The following is a 14,418-nucleotide window of genomic DNA, read 5'->3' on the forward strand; positions in this document are numbered from 1 at the left end:
GTCTCGATGGTAAAATCATGGGATTGTGGGTGAACTACCGCTTTAAGCTTTGACAATAAAACCTGGAAGCTGATTGGTTTCTGTGCAGAGCAGCGCCAGATTTTGCACACTCCAGTTTTAGTAAATCAACCCCAAAGTGTCCCAACAGGTTTTCAGTAATCATTTTTAGGATGCGCCGCCAGTCTCCCAATCCTCGCCAAAAGGTTTTCACTCACAAGTCTCTAAAATGTTGATCCTACTCAGCACTTCCTCCATGGTTTACAAAGCTCTACAGTATTGTACTATAGATGTCATGTAATATACAGCTTCCTATTAAGTGCACACTTTATGTTACATATTCATTTTTGCTGCTTGTTTTACTGTGAAAAAAAAATTAATAAATTTTCATTACTGAAAATGCAATGATAGGCGTTTTATCATGCATGTTCTCTGAATGGGAGATATTCATAGAATACAAATTACAGTCTAATGTCGATAGACATTTTCAGGGCTGTTTAGTTAGACCAGTAGTCTCCAAGCCCGGGGACCAAATGCGGCCCTTTGCTTATCTTTGTCTGGCCATTGGGGCACTATTCCTGCCACTGACACCAACAATGGGGCAATCATTTCTGCACTGACCCCAACAATTGGGCACTATTCCTTCTACTGACACCAACGATGGGGCACTAATAATTTCCCTAATGCCAAAGATAGGACATTGTTTACTCCCACTGATGCCAGGGTGTTTTCTATCCCTTCCATTAACACCAATGATGGGGTTCTATTCCTTCCACTGCCACCAATGATGGGGCACTAATAATTTCCCTAATGCCAAAGATAGGACATTGTTTACTCCCACTGATGCCAGGGTGTTTTCTATCCCTTCCATTAACACCAATGATGGGGTTCTATTCCTTCCACTGCCACCAATGATGGGGCACTAATAATTTCCCTGATTCCAAAAATAGGACATTGTTTACTCCCACTGATGCCAGGATGTTTTTTAATCCCTTCCACTGACACCAATGGTGGGGTACTATTCCTCCCACTGACAACAATAATGGGGAAATTATTTCTGCATTGACCCCGACAATTGGGCACTATTGCTTTTACTGACACCAACGATGGGGCACTAATAATTTCCCTAATGCCAAAGATGGGACATTGTTTTCTCCCACTGATGCCAGGGTGTTTTCTATCCCTTCCATTAACACCAATGATGGGGTTCTATTCCTTCCACTGCCACCAATGATGGGGCACTAATAATTTCCCTAATTCCAAAGATAGGACATTGTTTACTCCCACTGATGCCAGGATGTTTTTTATCCCTTCCACTGACACCAATGGTGGGGCATTATTCCTCCCACTGACACCAATAATGGGGAAATAATTTCTGCATTGACCCCAGCAATTGGGCACTATTCCTTCTACTGACACCAACGATGGGGCACTAATAATTTCCCTAATGCCAAAGATGGGACATTGTTTACTCCCACTGATGCCAGGGTGTTTTCTATCCCTTCCACTGTCACCAATAATGGACCACTATTTCTCTCACTGAAATCAATGATGGGGCATTATTCCTTCCACTGACACCCATGATGGGGAACAGTTCCTCTCTCTGACATCAACGATGGGGCATTATTTCTTTCACTGACCTTTCATTTTATGGATAAAAGTTTGCCCCAGGCTCCTTCCAGTGTGACCAAAAGCCAAGGCCTTTGATGACATGTTCATTGCTGAAGACAAATAACCATCCCATTTGAACATCTAAGTCCCCTTTCACACTTATACGACTTGTCTCACGATTTTGGACTTCAAAATCGTGAGACAAGTAATTTTCCATTATTTTCAATGACTACCATTCATACTGGCACGACTTTAAGTTGTGCCTACTTCAAAGTAGTCCTTGCACTACTTTGGTCCGATTTTGATGCCACTTACACAGGCATTCATTGAAATCAGGGTCGCGAATCGCGGTAAAATCACGGCCGTGAAATTGCGGTAAAATCGCGCGACTTTGAAGTCGTACAAGTGTGAAAGGGGGCTAAACTGTTTATCAGATCACATGATCTATTGCCTAGGGCTTTTGGGTATATGAGGAGAACTGAAGGGTGCTTGGAGCTCCATTTTTCTCCAAAAAGGCAAGTTTTTCAGCCATTCTTTCTTCCCTTTATTTAACTATCCCATCATGATGATTAAAGCAGCATTAGATTTACTTTCATTGGATCCATATTTTTAGAATACGATGCCTCTATGTGAAACAGAGTTCATTCATCCAAGTTATTTAATACAAACGTTCACATTTCCACGTATTTGTATCAGCCGGAGACAGTCCAGAAAATCATAATAGAACCTCATATTTGTACGGCCGATGCGCTGTTCTTTGTAATATAAACAAGCGGCCCAGTTCAAAGTTAGAGAGCGAGGTTCTTGCAGACAAGGTCAGAACGTTGCCAGGGAAATGTGACCGGCCCCCTTTGGTTTAAAGTAAACTGAGAGGAAATTAGGAGTAAAATATGGTTGTTCTCCTGTCCTTGACAAGCCCCTGGGCCTTGCCATCGTCCATCACTAGCGCTGGAGATTTAGGGTTGAGGGAGGAACATTTGCAGAGACAATATTTTTGGAAGCGGCTAATGGAGCCTCTGCCTTTCTCTGCCTGTCTCCAGTTCTGGAGCTGCCGGTTGATGGAGGATTAACCCCTTCCTGGGCCTTTAAAGTCTTGCAGACCTTCAAGATAAAGATTAGAAATTTGTGCAAGAAATGAATCTGCTCTAACATAGTGACACATTGGCCCAGATTCACGTAGATTCGCCTATCTTTAGGCGGGCGTAGCGTATCTCAGATACACTACACCGCCGTAACTTAGAGCGGCAGGTCCCGTATTCTCAAAGAACTTGCGCTTTAGGTTACGCCGGCGTAGTGTCACTGGGCCGGCGTAAGCCCGCCTAATTCAAATGTGGAAGTGGTGGGCGTGTTTTATGGAAATCAATCGTGACCCCACGTAATTGACGCTTTTAACGAACGGCGCATGCGCCGTCCGTGGACGTATCCCAGTGCGCATGCTCCAAATTACGCCGCAACTACTCAATGCTTTCGACGTGAACGTAACTTACGCACAGCCCCATTCACGAACGACTTACGCAAACGACGTAAAACGTTAAAAAATTCAACGCTGTTCCGACGTCCATACCTAACATTGGCACGCCTCATCTCCGCCTCATAGAGCAGGGGTAACTTTACGCCCAAAAAAGCCTTACGTAAACAACGTAAAATAATGCGCAATAATGCGTACGTTTGAGAATCGGCGTATCTAGCTCATTACCATATTCGACGCGTAAATCAACGGAAGCGCCACCTAGCGGCCAGCGTAAATATGCAACTTAGATACGTAGGTAAGTCTCTTACGCCGGTCGGATCCAAGACAAAACTATGCGTAACTAATTCTAAGAATCAGGCGCATAGATACGACGCCTCATACTCAGAGTTACAACAGCGTATCTGGAGATACGCCGGCGTAACTCCTTTGAGAATCTGGGCCTTAGTATTCACTGATTGCAAGGGGTATTCAGCAGTCCATCCATTCCTACCTTCTTGAGGTATACTGGCTCAATGCACACAAGCTGCTAGAAAAGTGTTTGTCTCTATGTATGCTCCATTCTCCTTTAATGAGTAATACTTGCAGCATTTGTTAGTCATTTACTGTATGCTACATCACCAGATTAATTCAATGGCTGCCTTGCTCAGGACAATGCAGGAAATGGAATTGGCCAATATATATGAAAACAGATCAGCTTTCGGAGCTCTCCTCACTGAGAGCTACAGAGTGTAGTTTCAGCTCCAGCTGTAGATAAACAGGTACAACTGATGTGGGAGGATTTGTTTCATCTCCAGTGACTTCATTGGGTATATATGAGAGTTTTCAACCACTTTAAAGTGTATGTAATGGCAAAACAGTTTTTCTTTCTCAGTTTTGGGCAAGAAGAGGAAGTTTTAGCTGCTGAATTGTAATATTTTTTTTGACGGAACTCCGCTTTAAGAGGGGATTCTCCTTTGCTTTGTAAAGATTGCCTCTTACATCATGTATTTTCTAGAGGACAAAAAATGATATTTCCCCATCGGTATACAAAAGACAAAGTAAGAGTTTTAGAGTGAGGAAGAATTAGAACCTCTATAGAGTAATGCCCCATACACACTATTAGATTTTTTGCAGATTTTTGTCTTCAGATTTACCAAAACCATGTAGTGCAAGGGCCTGCCTGATTGCATACAAATTGAAACATCCTTCCATTTTGCTTTTAAATGTCCTTATTTCTTCTGAGAAATCCTCACTTCCTGTTCTTCTGTCTGTAACTCCACACAGTAATGTGAGGCTTTCTCCCTGGTGTGGAGTGTCGTGCTCGCCCCCTCCCTTGGACTACAGGAGAGTCAGGACGCCCACTAACACACAGCTCCTTTCTCTATCTGCAATGTAGAGAGCGTCCTGACTCTCCTGTAGTCCAAGGGAGGGGGTGAGCACGACACTCCACACCAGGGAGAAAGCCTCGCATTACGGTGTGGAGTTACAGACAGAAGAACAGGAAGTGAGGATTTCTCAGAAAAAATAAGGACACTTAATAGCAAAATGGAAGGATGAGGTAAGTGAAGGAGGACTGCACTAAGGTAAAGGAAGCTATTTAGGGAAACAAAATGGTACCTTTACAACACCTTTAAGGTTTGACCTCATATTATATGGTTTTGGTAAATCTGAAGATAAAAATCTGTAGAAAATCTAATGTGGTCTTAGTTGTGACCAGACAGGAAGTGAGGGTAAATCTTTCTAACAGAGTTCCAGATAGCAGTAAACACCTAACAGGGGTTCTATCCCTCTCCAACTCAATCCAAAATGAAGAAAACGAGTTTTGACTTGACATACACGTTAATCTTTCCTTACTCTATCCAAAAACTGAAAAGAAATTGGCTGAACATACCCTTCTGAGAGCTCCTTGCCAGATTTCCCAGCTCTAACCCCGCTGCATTCTCCATAATGTAAAATAAATAAAAACACAAAAAGAGGAGTGAGACCCTCTAGTAATGGCTGCTACAAGTCCTTCTTGGCTGTCTTAAGTCGCCTATTACAGAAAAGCCTCCATACAGTTAACAGATTAACGTCACACCAAATTCTTCACTGCTCTAAAGTTACACAGGGTTGCCATAGCAAAAACGCAAGGAAAAATGAGGTGTGATGGTGTTGCACGGCCATGGCTGTAATTTTTTTCTTTTTTTTTTCCACCATCTTTCTTTCCACTTTCTCATTGTGAAGTGACACATTCTCATGAACAAGTCCACTAAATCAGAGTTAGCCATGTTGTAATGCGGCTTTCAATGCCTTTGCTATGATTTGTTGCTAGGTTTAGGGCGACGTGGTGTTTTTAGACCAGCAAAGTACTTCTCGTTAAAGTAGATGTAAATCCTTACTGGGTGACATTTTGTTTTCTCCATGTATCATAAATAGTTGCCATGTTTATTTTTCATAACATTTTTCCTTGTATAGTGATGTAGGTGCAGTTGGATATATTATTATATTAGTGCATGCTCTATATACCACTTATCTTCATAAAATACTGTTTTCATGTTTTTATTTTTTTAAATCCTTTTCGTATATTAGTACTGCAGATCTCCTGCAGCCTCTTTTGGCAACTTCGGCCCAGATCCACAAAGAAATTACGCCGGCGTATCTATTGATACGCCGCGTCATTTCTAAGATCCCCCGTCGTATCTTTGTTTTGTATCCACAAAACAAGATACGACTGAATGTGGGCTCGATCCGACTGGCGTACGTCTTAGTACGCCGTCGGATCTTAGGTGCATATTTACGCTGGCCACTAGGTGGCGCTTCCGTCAATTTCCGCGTCGAGTATGCAAATTAGCTAGATACGCCAATCCACAAACGTATGTCCGCCCGGCGCTTTTTTTTACGTAAGGCTTTTTTTGGCGTAACGTTACCCCTGCTCTATGAGACGTACGCAATGTTAAGTATGGACGTCGGGCCAGCGTAGAATTTTCCATCGTGTACGTCGTTTGCGTAAATTATTGTCACGTCGTCTAGGCATTGAGCGGGCATAATTTAATTTGAAGATCCGACGTGATACTGAGCATGCGCGCGCATGCGCCATACAAAAAAAGCGTAATTTACGTGGGGTCAAGCTTATTTTACATAAAACACGCCCCCCTGTTCATCATTTGAATTCCGCGCCCTTACGCTGGTAGATTTACGCTACGCCGCCGTAACTTTAGAGGCAAGTGCTTTGTGAATACAGCACTTGCCTCTCAACGTAGCGGCGGCGTAGCGTAACTACGATACGCTACGCCTGCCTAAGAATACGCTGCCCTACGTGGATCTGGCCCTTCATGTCTACATGTACTTGCTCCACCATTGCTTGCACATTAATGCTCTGGGCTTTTCTCCTGATGATGACAATAGTGGGCCGTGCCTGGGCAATGTGTCAGGATTATAATGCAGGAGCATGTTAGGCACTAGCTATTCCCACATAACAGGAAGTACATGAACACTGACCTTCAGGGTGGGGGCACCAGGTATATTTCTACTCAAAACTGCAAATTAAAACAGAAAAAAAAACACTGGCCCGGATTCAGAAAGGAGTTACGACAGCGTATCTCCAGAGACGCCATCGTAACTCTGAGTGTGAGGCGTCGCATCTCTGCGCCTGATTCATAGAATCAGATACGCCTCACTGTTGCCTAGATACGAGCGGCGTAAGTCTCCTACGCCGTCGTATCTTGGGTGGTATGCGAGCGCCTCTGTGGTTTTTATTTTTTGCGCTATAAACCAAAAAAGAGCGACAATTTTGAAAAAAATAAATAATATTTTTTACTATTTTCTATAATAAATATCCTCAAAAATGTTTTTAAAAAACACATTTTTTCATCAGTATTCTTCTACATATTTTTTAAAAAAAAAAATCGCAATAAGCGTATATTAATTGGTTTGAGCAAAAGTTATAGAGTCTACAAACTATGTGAAAGATTTATGGAATTTTTATGTATATATATATATATATTTTTTTTACTAGTAATGCGACATTCCGGCGGACAGATCGGACACTTTTGACACAATTTTGGGACCATTGACATTTATACATCGATCATGATTACTGTGTAAATGTCACAGGCAGGGAAGGGGTTAACACTAGGGGGCAATCAAGGGGTTAAATGTGTTATCTTGTGTGTGTCACTAACTGTTTGGGGATGTGACTGACTGGGGGAGGAGACATATCGCTGTTCCTACTTAGTAGGAGCAGACAATCTGTCTCTCCTCTCCTGACATAACAGGGATTTGTGTGTTTACACACACAAATCCCTGTTCTGGCTCTCGTGCCTGCGATCGCACGTGGCAGGCGGTCATCGCAACCGCCGTCCATGCGCATCGGGACCCCCGCAGTGCAGCAGGCACATGCCTGCTATAGCTGTTTAGAGGATCGACGTACAGTCGGAAGAGAGCCAACCTGCTGCTGTTTAATGATGGCGGCTGGTCGGCTAGTAGTTAAAGTGATACTAAACACACGCTGTTGAATTTACATTGTCCTTTCTATTTATGTATATGGGTGATGGTACTGTAATTATTTTAATAAAAAAAATAATCTAAGTACCGTTTTCCTAATTGATATACAGCTGTCACATGACCCAGAACTTTTCCCAGCTTGTCTGCGGGGAAACCTAAGCAGGAGGAGATTTTAGTCCTCCGCTGCTGGTCACATGTTCAAAAAAATAAAAAAATTATTGTCAACAAGCTGCTCAGATGTGGAATACAGAGTACAAATAAATAATACACTATTTTAAATTGTCATACAAATATATATATATATATATATATATATATATATATATATTTGAAATTAAATTATAATTTTGTGGAAATAACATGGTGTGGGCCAATTCTCTGCAGTCACAGGCTGTGCCACACCCTCTTCAGCCTGTGTCTTAGAATAATAGGGAGGTGAAGCTTCCGTTAATCTACATGTAGTATCCTGCCCCCATTGTGTTTAGTTGGTGGTTGAGCATGGAGGAGAAGGGAAGGAGTGGGCTGTCATTTACCACTGTGTATACGCCCACATGTGTGACTCTATAATCACATGGGCTGCTCAGATGTGATAGGGAGGAAATGCTCAGCATAGAAACTCACTGAAGAACTCTGAGCATGTGCAGAGTTGCCACCACAGCTGCAAAATCCATAGCTGAACTAGGGACATGAACAGAAGGGGGAAATAGAGAGCAGCAGGATCAAGCAGGTTTTTTGCATAATATAGAAAGGGAATATCCCTGTATTGATCGTTTTTTAGGATGTGGGTTTAGTGACATTGAGCACCGTTAGGCCAATTGTTATAAAGTGTAATACTAATTTAAAACATGTTGTTTCCAAAGCATGCAAACCCCCAAACTACAAAGAAAATATCAGAGAAATCTCAGTGGGTTATTACTTTCTCTCTTCCTACAGTCTTCTTCTCGACGTGCTGGACTGTGCTGTACAAATTGCCACACGACTACCACCACCTTGTGGAGGCGAAACTCCGATGGAGAACCAGTATGCAACGCCTGTGGCCTTTACATGAAACTACACGGGGTAAGAATCTGTGTGACAGGAGGGCTTCTAAAATCATTTTACTGCCATTGGTTTGTAAGGATGGCTGGAATATATAAAGCACCTTGGTAATGGCCAGGTACTTTGCAAAAGAATGCAGAAAAAATGCAACCTAACTCTAGTCACCTGTGCTTTCCCATTCAGTGTACTATAGAAGCCACAGGGATACGTTCTCTATGGATATGGAAAGAGCAGTATGTTCTTGTTTAGCCATCTACCATATTTTTCCAAAACTTCTGTTGATAGTTTAGACACTGCAAGAGGGGGCGTTGCCAATTCTTACACGCTTCTTTCAGGAAGTGTTTTAAAGTGTAGTCAGGCTACTGTGACAACCCCGCATTTTCCAAACCTGTCCTATATCCCACCAAATGTCCATGTTTTGAAGGTAACCTCACATACACAGAAGATAAGTAGTTCAGTATTTAGATTTATTGGCCCTGGTAGTCCAGTGCAACCAATTTCAGCACATGACTTTGACAACAAGAACAAATTAAAAAAAAAAAGTTTCCTCCACAGCCCTAACCTCTAAGGCCCCGTACACACGACCGAACATGTCCGCTGAAACTGGTCCGCGGAGCAGTTTCCGCGGACATGTCCGTCCGTGTGTACGGCCTAGCGGACAGGTTTCCAGCGGAAAAAAGTTTCTTAGCAAGCAAAGAAACTTGTCTGCTGGAAAGATGTCCGTCGGACATGTCCGATGGTTAGTACGACTCATCGGACATGTCCGCTGATTATGACGTATAATTAGCGGCCCGAAATCCCGCGCATGCGTCGAATTGATTCGACGCATGCGTGGAAGCATTGCACTTCCGTGTTAGAGAACGTCGTTGTCTTCTACGTCACCGCGTTCTCTGTCCGCGGGGATTTTGGTCTGATGGTGTGTACACACATCAGACCAAAAGCTCACAGCAGACATGTCCGATGAAAACGGTCTGCGGACCGTTTTCATCGGACATGTCTCCTCGTGTGTACGGGGCCTAAGTCCAATGATAGGGTTGATCGTACTACCTAATCCAGTGTTTCTCAACTCCAGTCATCAAGGCGCCCCAACAGGTCATGTTTTCAGGCTCTCCATTATTTTGCACAGGTGTTTTGATCAGTTTCACTGCTTTAGTAATTACCACAGCAGTTTAATCGGTGGGAAATCCTGAAAACATGCCTTGTTGGGGTGCCTTGAGGACAGGAGTTGGGAAACACTGACCTAATCTATTGCCCATGCAAATGTTTAATCTTAACAGAATCCATAAAATAAACCTTTAATGTGTAAGCTTGCTCTTAACACATAAATGTAACACAACCATCCCCTGAAATTTGTATCTTAACCTGATCCTAACACTTAACCCAATCCTCCCTCTAACTGTAGCGCTTAACACTAACACTAAGTTAACCCCTTAAAACATAACAGGTAATATCTTCTTAACCTATCCTTAACCAGAATACCCCTTAAATCTTAACTATTAAATATAGGCTAGCCATACACCTTAAAGGTTATTTCAATAGAATTCCCCATGCATGCTATACAAAACAGGAATGGGGGTATCTACCCTGCTTGCTATTGTAATCAGACAAGCGCTACTTCCATGGCTGTCAGGATACCCAAACAGTGACTACATCTGGTTGGTGACAATCACTGTTCTGTTGAGCATTTTCTGCCTGGTTCCTACGATTTTCAGATCACAGTTTGTCAAGCTGGATGGTGCTAGCAGGACCACCCATGGCTTAAATTTCATCCAATTCCATAGAAAGTGGATGACATTTTAGCCATGTATCACTATCTAACCCCAAACATTGCAAAAAAAACTTACCTTATTAGTGCTGAATATATCCTCTTGATCTTAAAAACTGAGATCTCTGTCCAAGGACAGAATGATTAAGGAGTAGGTAGGGCTTCAGGAACTAATTTTGCTAACTTCAGTATTTGCACAGATTTATCCTGTTTGCAGAACTTTAGGACAGGTTTAGAGAAAATGTGATATCTTTAGGGAGAGCCAGGTACATTTGAAAGCAGAGCAGAGAATAAGAGAAAAAGTTAGTCACTAAATGCAGTGTACCCCACTCCCTGCACACATTTTTTTAATTTTTTTTTAATTTTCTTTTAGGTTGCTCGACCTCTAGCTATGAAGAAAGAAATCATACAGACACGAAAAAGAAAGCCCAAAAGCGTGAAGGGAAAGTCCTCCATAGGTAATCAAAGACATTCAGACCATGGAATTCATTCTTCAACTCATAATAAAAAGTTGATTGTGTTTTTGTCCACTCCTCTCATTTCACTCTCCAAATTGTTCCCCTGATGCAGTTGTTTTTTCCTTCCTTTTGACCTTCCATCTCTAATTCCAATCTGTTATGCTCTTCCAGGGTCATCAGCTTCGGCTAATACCTCACCATCCTCAGTTACAACAGACACCACACCGGTATTAAAAACAGAACCTGCTCTCTCTGTACATTACTCTGGGCAGGGGATGGGAGCTGCTTCTCAGGTAAGACACCCAAATTCACAGATAATGGCTTTCTTTATTCTCAATAATAAAGTTTAGATTGCACATCGAATTACACCTGGAATATGATTGCAATGAACAATAAAAAAAACTTCCCCTTCCTTCAGTTTTTCTATAGATCAAATGTGTACAGTTATTATTATTATTATTTTAATAATTAGTTACATGAGAACAGAAACTTTGGGGATACATTATTTTAAAATCATAGCTGTTGTATGCAAGAGATAGCAGAAAAGTGTACTGTAAGTAATAATAAATGTGCTTAAATAATAAGAAAATTTGTAAGAAAGAATATATATTTTTTCCTTTTTACTTGTAAAATAGTTTTCTATAATAAATTGAGGGCTGCGGGTGTAAAAATAAAAATAAAATAAAAAATGTATTAAAATCTGTATTAAAAAAAGAACACAGCATGGTGGTACGCACCCATAGCTGTACCCAAATATTGATTTTTTTGTTATGGAATTACACATGAAATATGGTCAACTATAAACCTCTGGTTGTTAATCTGCTCAGCTAGCATAATAGCCCCAATGGTCTCATGTATTATTTTGTTTTGTTTATAGGGTCAAAGCCAAACGGATGATCTTGTACCTGGGTCCCATGAGCTAAAATTTATTTCAGATGAATACCCCTTCAGTCAAACTGGTTTGAGCCAGCAGTCAGGACTTAACGTTCCTCTTCGTCAGGACTCGTGGTGTGCACTAGCACTTGCTTAAATTAAAACTGCTCTGGGGCAGAAAGACAGTTGTGTGTGAACTAGACATGTGCCAAAGGGGCTCTTCTCAGCACAATACTTTAAAGCAACACAAGATGGGAACTTAGGGGTTACAATCAATGGTTGCAAGTCTGGAAACCTCAGGAAGAAGATATGTTGTGGGTATGATGTCTGGTGTTCCCAGCATCCTGCGCCTCAGGAGGAAAAGACCACTTTCCCCGAGGACGATGTAGCGTCTTGTATGAGATCCAGAAGGTGATGGGACGGGGTCAGGACAATCACAGAAAACCAAAAATGATTTACAATTTGCTTTTTTTTGGAAGCCTTAAATTGTCACGGCGGCAGGGGAATCTTCTTACCCAAAATCCTTGATGTCTTCGACAATCAAAAAAAGAAAAGAATATTGGAACTGGAGATTATCAAATGACAGAAACACTACTTCAACCCTTGGGACAAAATAAAAGGACAAGCATTCCTAGCGTCTTTTAAAAAGATATTTTTCTGATTACTTCCCTCTTCATACCTTAAGTGCAATTGGTTTCACTTTCCAAAAAAGTGAAAATGTGGCGCAGAGATAAAATTATTTTATCTAACTATTGGCACAAAGTTGTGTGCACTTTTTACCTGTAAATTACATGTTTTTTCTTCAGTTCAGGTTTATTGTAATAATTGTTGATTTATAAATTGCCAGTTTAAGGCAAAACTCAGAATGTGTAATAGTTTTCTTGTGTGAAATTTCTGGTTGATATTTGAAGGAGAATGCTATCTAAAGCATAAACCATTGATTTTTTTTCTTTGGGTTTGCTATTTCGAAGGCCTGAACAGAGTCTTTCATCATGTGGCATGTGCCCTGGGCCAAGTGTGCTGCTGGTTGAAACCGTGAAGCCTGGTTGAAGCCTTGCTGTATTGAAACCGTTGAAAATGGTTGATCTTTCAAAAGAAATTCTGCCTAAAAGGATGTTCAAGAATGGAGAAATTCTAACAACATTCGCCTTTTCAGTTGTATAAGTGCGCCTTCCATAAAATAAAATAAATTCCTGGCATTATAATGGCTGAAGATATATGCAGGACAGGTGGAAAGGAGAGTGTCGTGCGAGGTGCAAACCTTCATCTAGGAAATGTGTTTAGTGTGAATTGGAATGTGTGATTTGATGTGAACTGAAGAAACAATTTCTCCCACTTACAGTACTGTGCAAAAGTCTTAGGCAGTTGTGAAATAATGCAGTAAATTAAAAATGCTTTCAGAAATGTGTTAATAATAATACATTTTATCAGTTCACGAAATGGAACGTAAATGAACAGAAGAGAAATCCAAATCAAATCAATATTTGGTGTGACCCTCCTTTGTCTTCAAAACAGCATCAGTTCTTTTAGGTACACTTGTACATAGTTTTTAAAGGAAATCAGCAGGTAGCTTGTTCCAAACATCTTAGAGAACTAACCACAGATCTTCTGTGGATGTAAGCTGCCTCAAATCCTACTGTCTCTTCGTGTAATCCCAGAGAGACTCCATGATGTTGAGATTAGGGCTTTGTGGAGGCCAAACCATCACTTCCAGGACTCCTTGTTCTTCTTCACACTAAAGATAGTTCTTAATGACATTGGTTGTATGTTTGGGGTCATTATCCTGCTGCAAAATACATTTAGGACCAATCACACGCCTCCCTGATGGGATGGTATGGCATGATATATAAGTATTTGCCTGTATTTCTCAGCATTGAGGACACCATTGATCCTAACCAAATCTCCCACTCCATGTGTAGAAATGCAGACCCAAACTTGCAAGAAACCCCAAACATGCTTCACTCTTGCCTGCAGACACTCATTATTGTTTCACTCGCCAGCCCTTGGCCAACAAACTGCCTTTTGCTACAGCCAAAAATGTTAACATTTTGACTTATCAGTCCAGAGTACCTGATGCCATTTTTAGGCATCCCAGTTGTTGTGTTTAAGTGCATAGGACATAGGTGGCAAACACAAGGCCCGCAGGCCGAATCCGGCCCTCCAGGCCATTTCATGTGGCCCTTGCACCTCTCCTGCAGCTGCAGCAGAGCTCCATCCCTCCTCTGGTCCTACTCTAGACCCTTACTTTCTGCTTTCAACCAATGCATCCAGCTTCTTCCCAGCAGCAGCATAAGGAAAGGGGGTGCACTGTGATGTAAGGGAGAGTGGGGGACTCAACTTCTGATGGTGGGGTGGCTCTTGACAATTAATGTAAGGGGAGGGGATGCGCTGGACATCTAATCTTACAGATACAACCGGCCCTTTTGAGGGCAATCATTATGCTGATGCGGCCCACGATGAAATTCAGTTTGACACCCCTGGCATAGGACATGGAAACACGGCTAAGCAACTCAACTAAGACTGCACAGTACTGTATATTTCAAGGTAAGGTCATTACTGGATGAAATACAAGTCCTTTCTTTTATTAAAAAATCTTTTTGGTGCTATTTATTTTTGGCTTTTTTTTTCTCTGATTTCTTATTTTTTCTCTTGGCTATCTGTGAATAAAAAAGAGATCTAGGGAAGCCAAAGATTTGAGGCTTTCCTCATTAGACACCACCAAACGAATTTGTGTTGTTGTTTCT

The 14,418-nt window shown here is 41.6% G+C and overlaps 1 protein-coding gene across 1 annotated transcript in view; it reads left to right on the plus strand.

The window, feature by feature from the left end:
• Positions 1–12,537, plus strand: part of GATA5 (GATA binding protein 5) — a 54,445-nt gene extending 41,908 nt beyond the window's left edge. The window contains exons 4-7 of the mRNA XM_040329985.1: positions 8,474–8,599; positions 10,717–10,801; positions 10,973–11,094; positions 11,679–12,537. Of these exons, the coding sequence (XP_040185919.1) occupies positions 8,474–8,599; positions 10,717–10,801; positions 10,973–11,094; positions 11,679–11,831 (486 nt within the window). The 3' untranslated portion in view covers positions 11,832–12,537. The remainder of the gene's footprint in view (positions 1–8,473; positions 8,600–10,716; positions 10,802–10,972; positions 11,095–11,678) is intronic.
• The last annotated feature ends 1,881 nt before the right edge of the window (positions 12,538–14,418 follow it).

The sequence above is a fragment of the Rana temporaria genome, chromosome 12 (assembly GCF_905171775.1).
Source record: "Rana temporaria chromosome 12, aRanTem1.1, whole genome shotgun sequence".
NCBI lineage: Eukaryota > Metazoa > Chordata > Amphibia > Anura > Ranidae > Rana > Rana temporaria.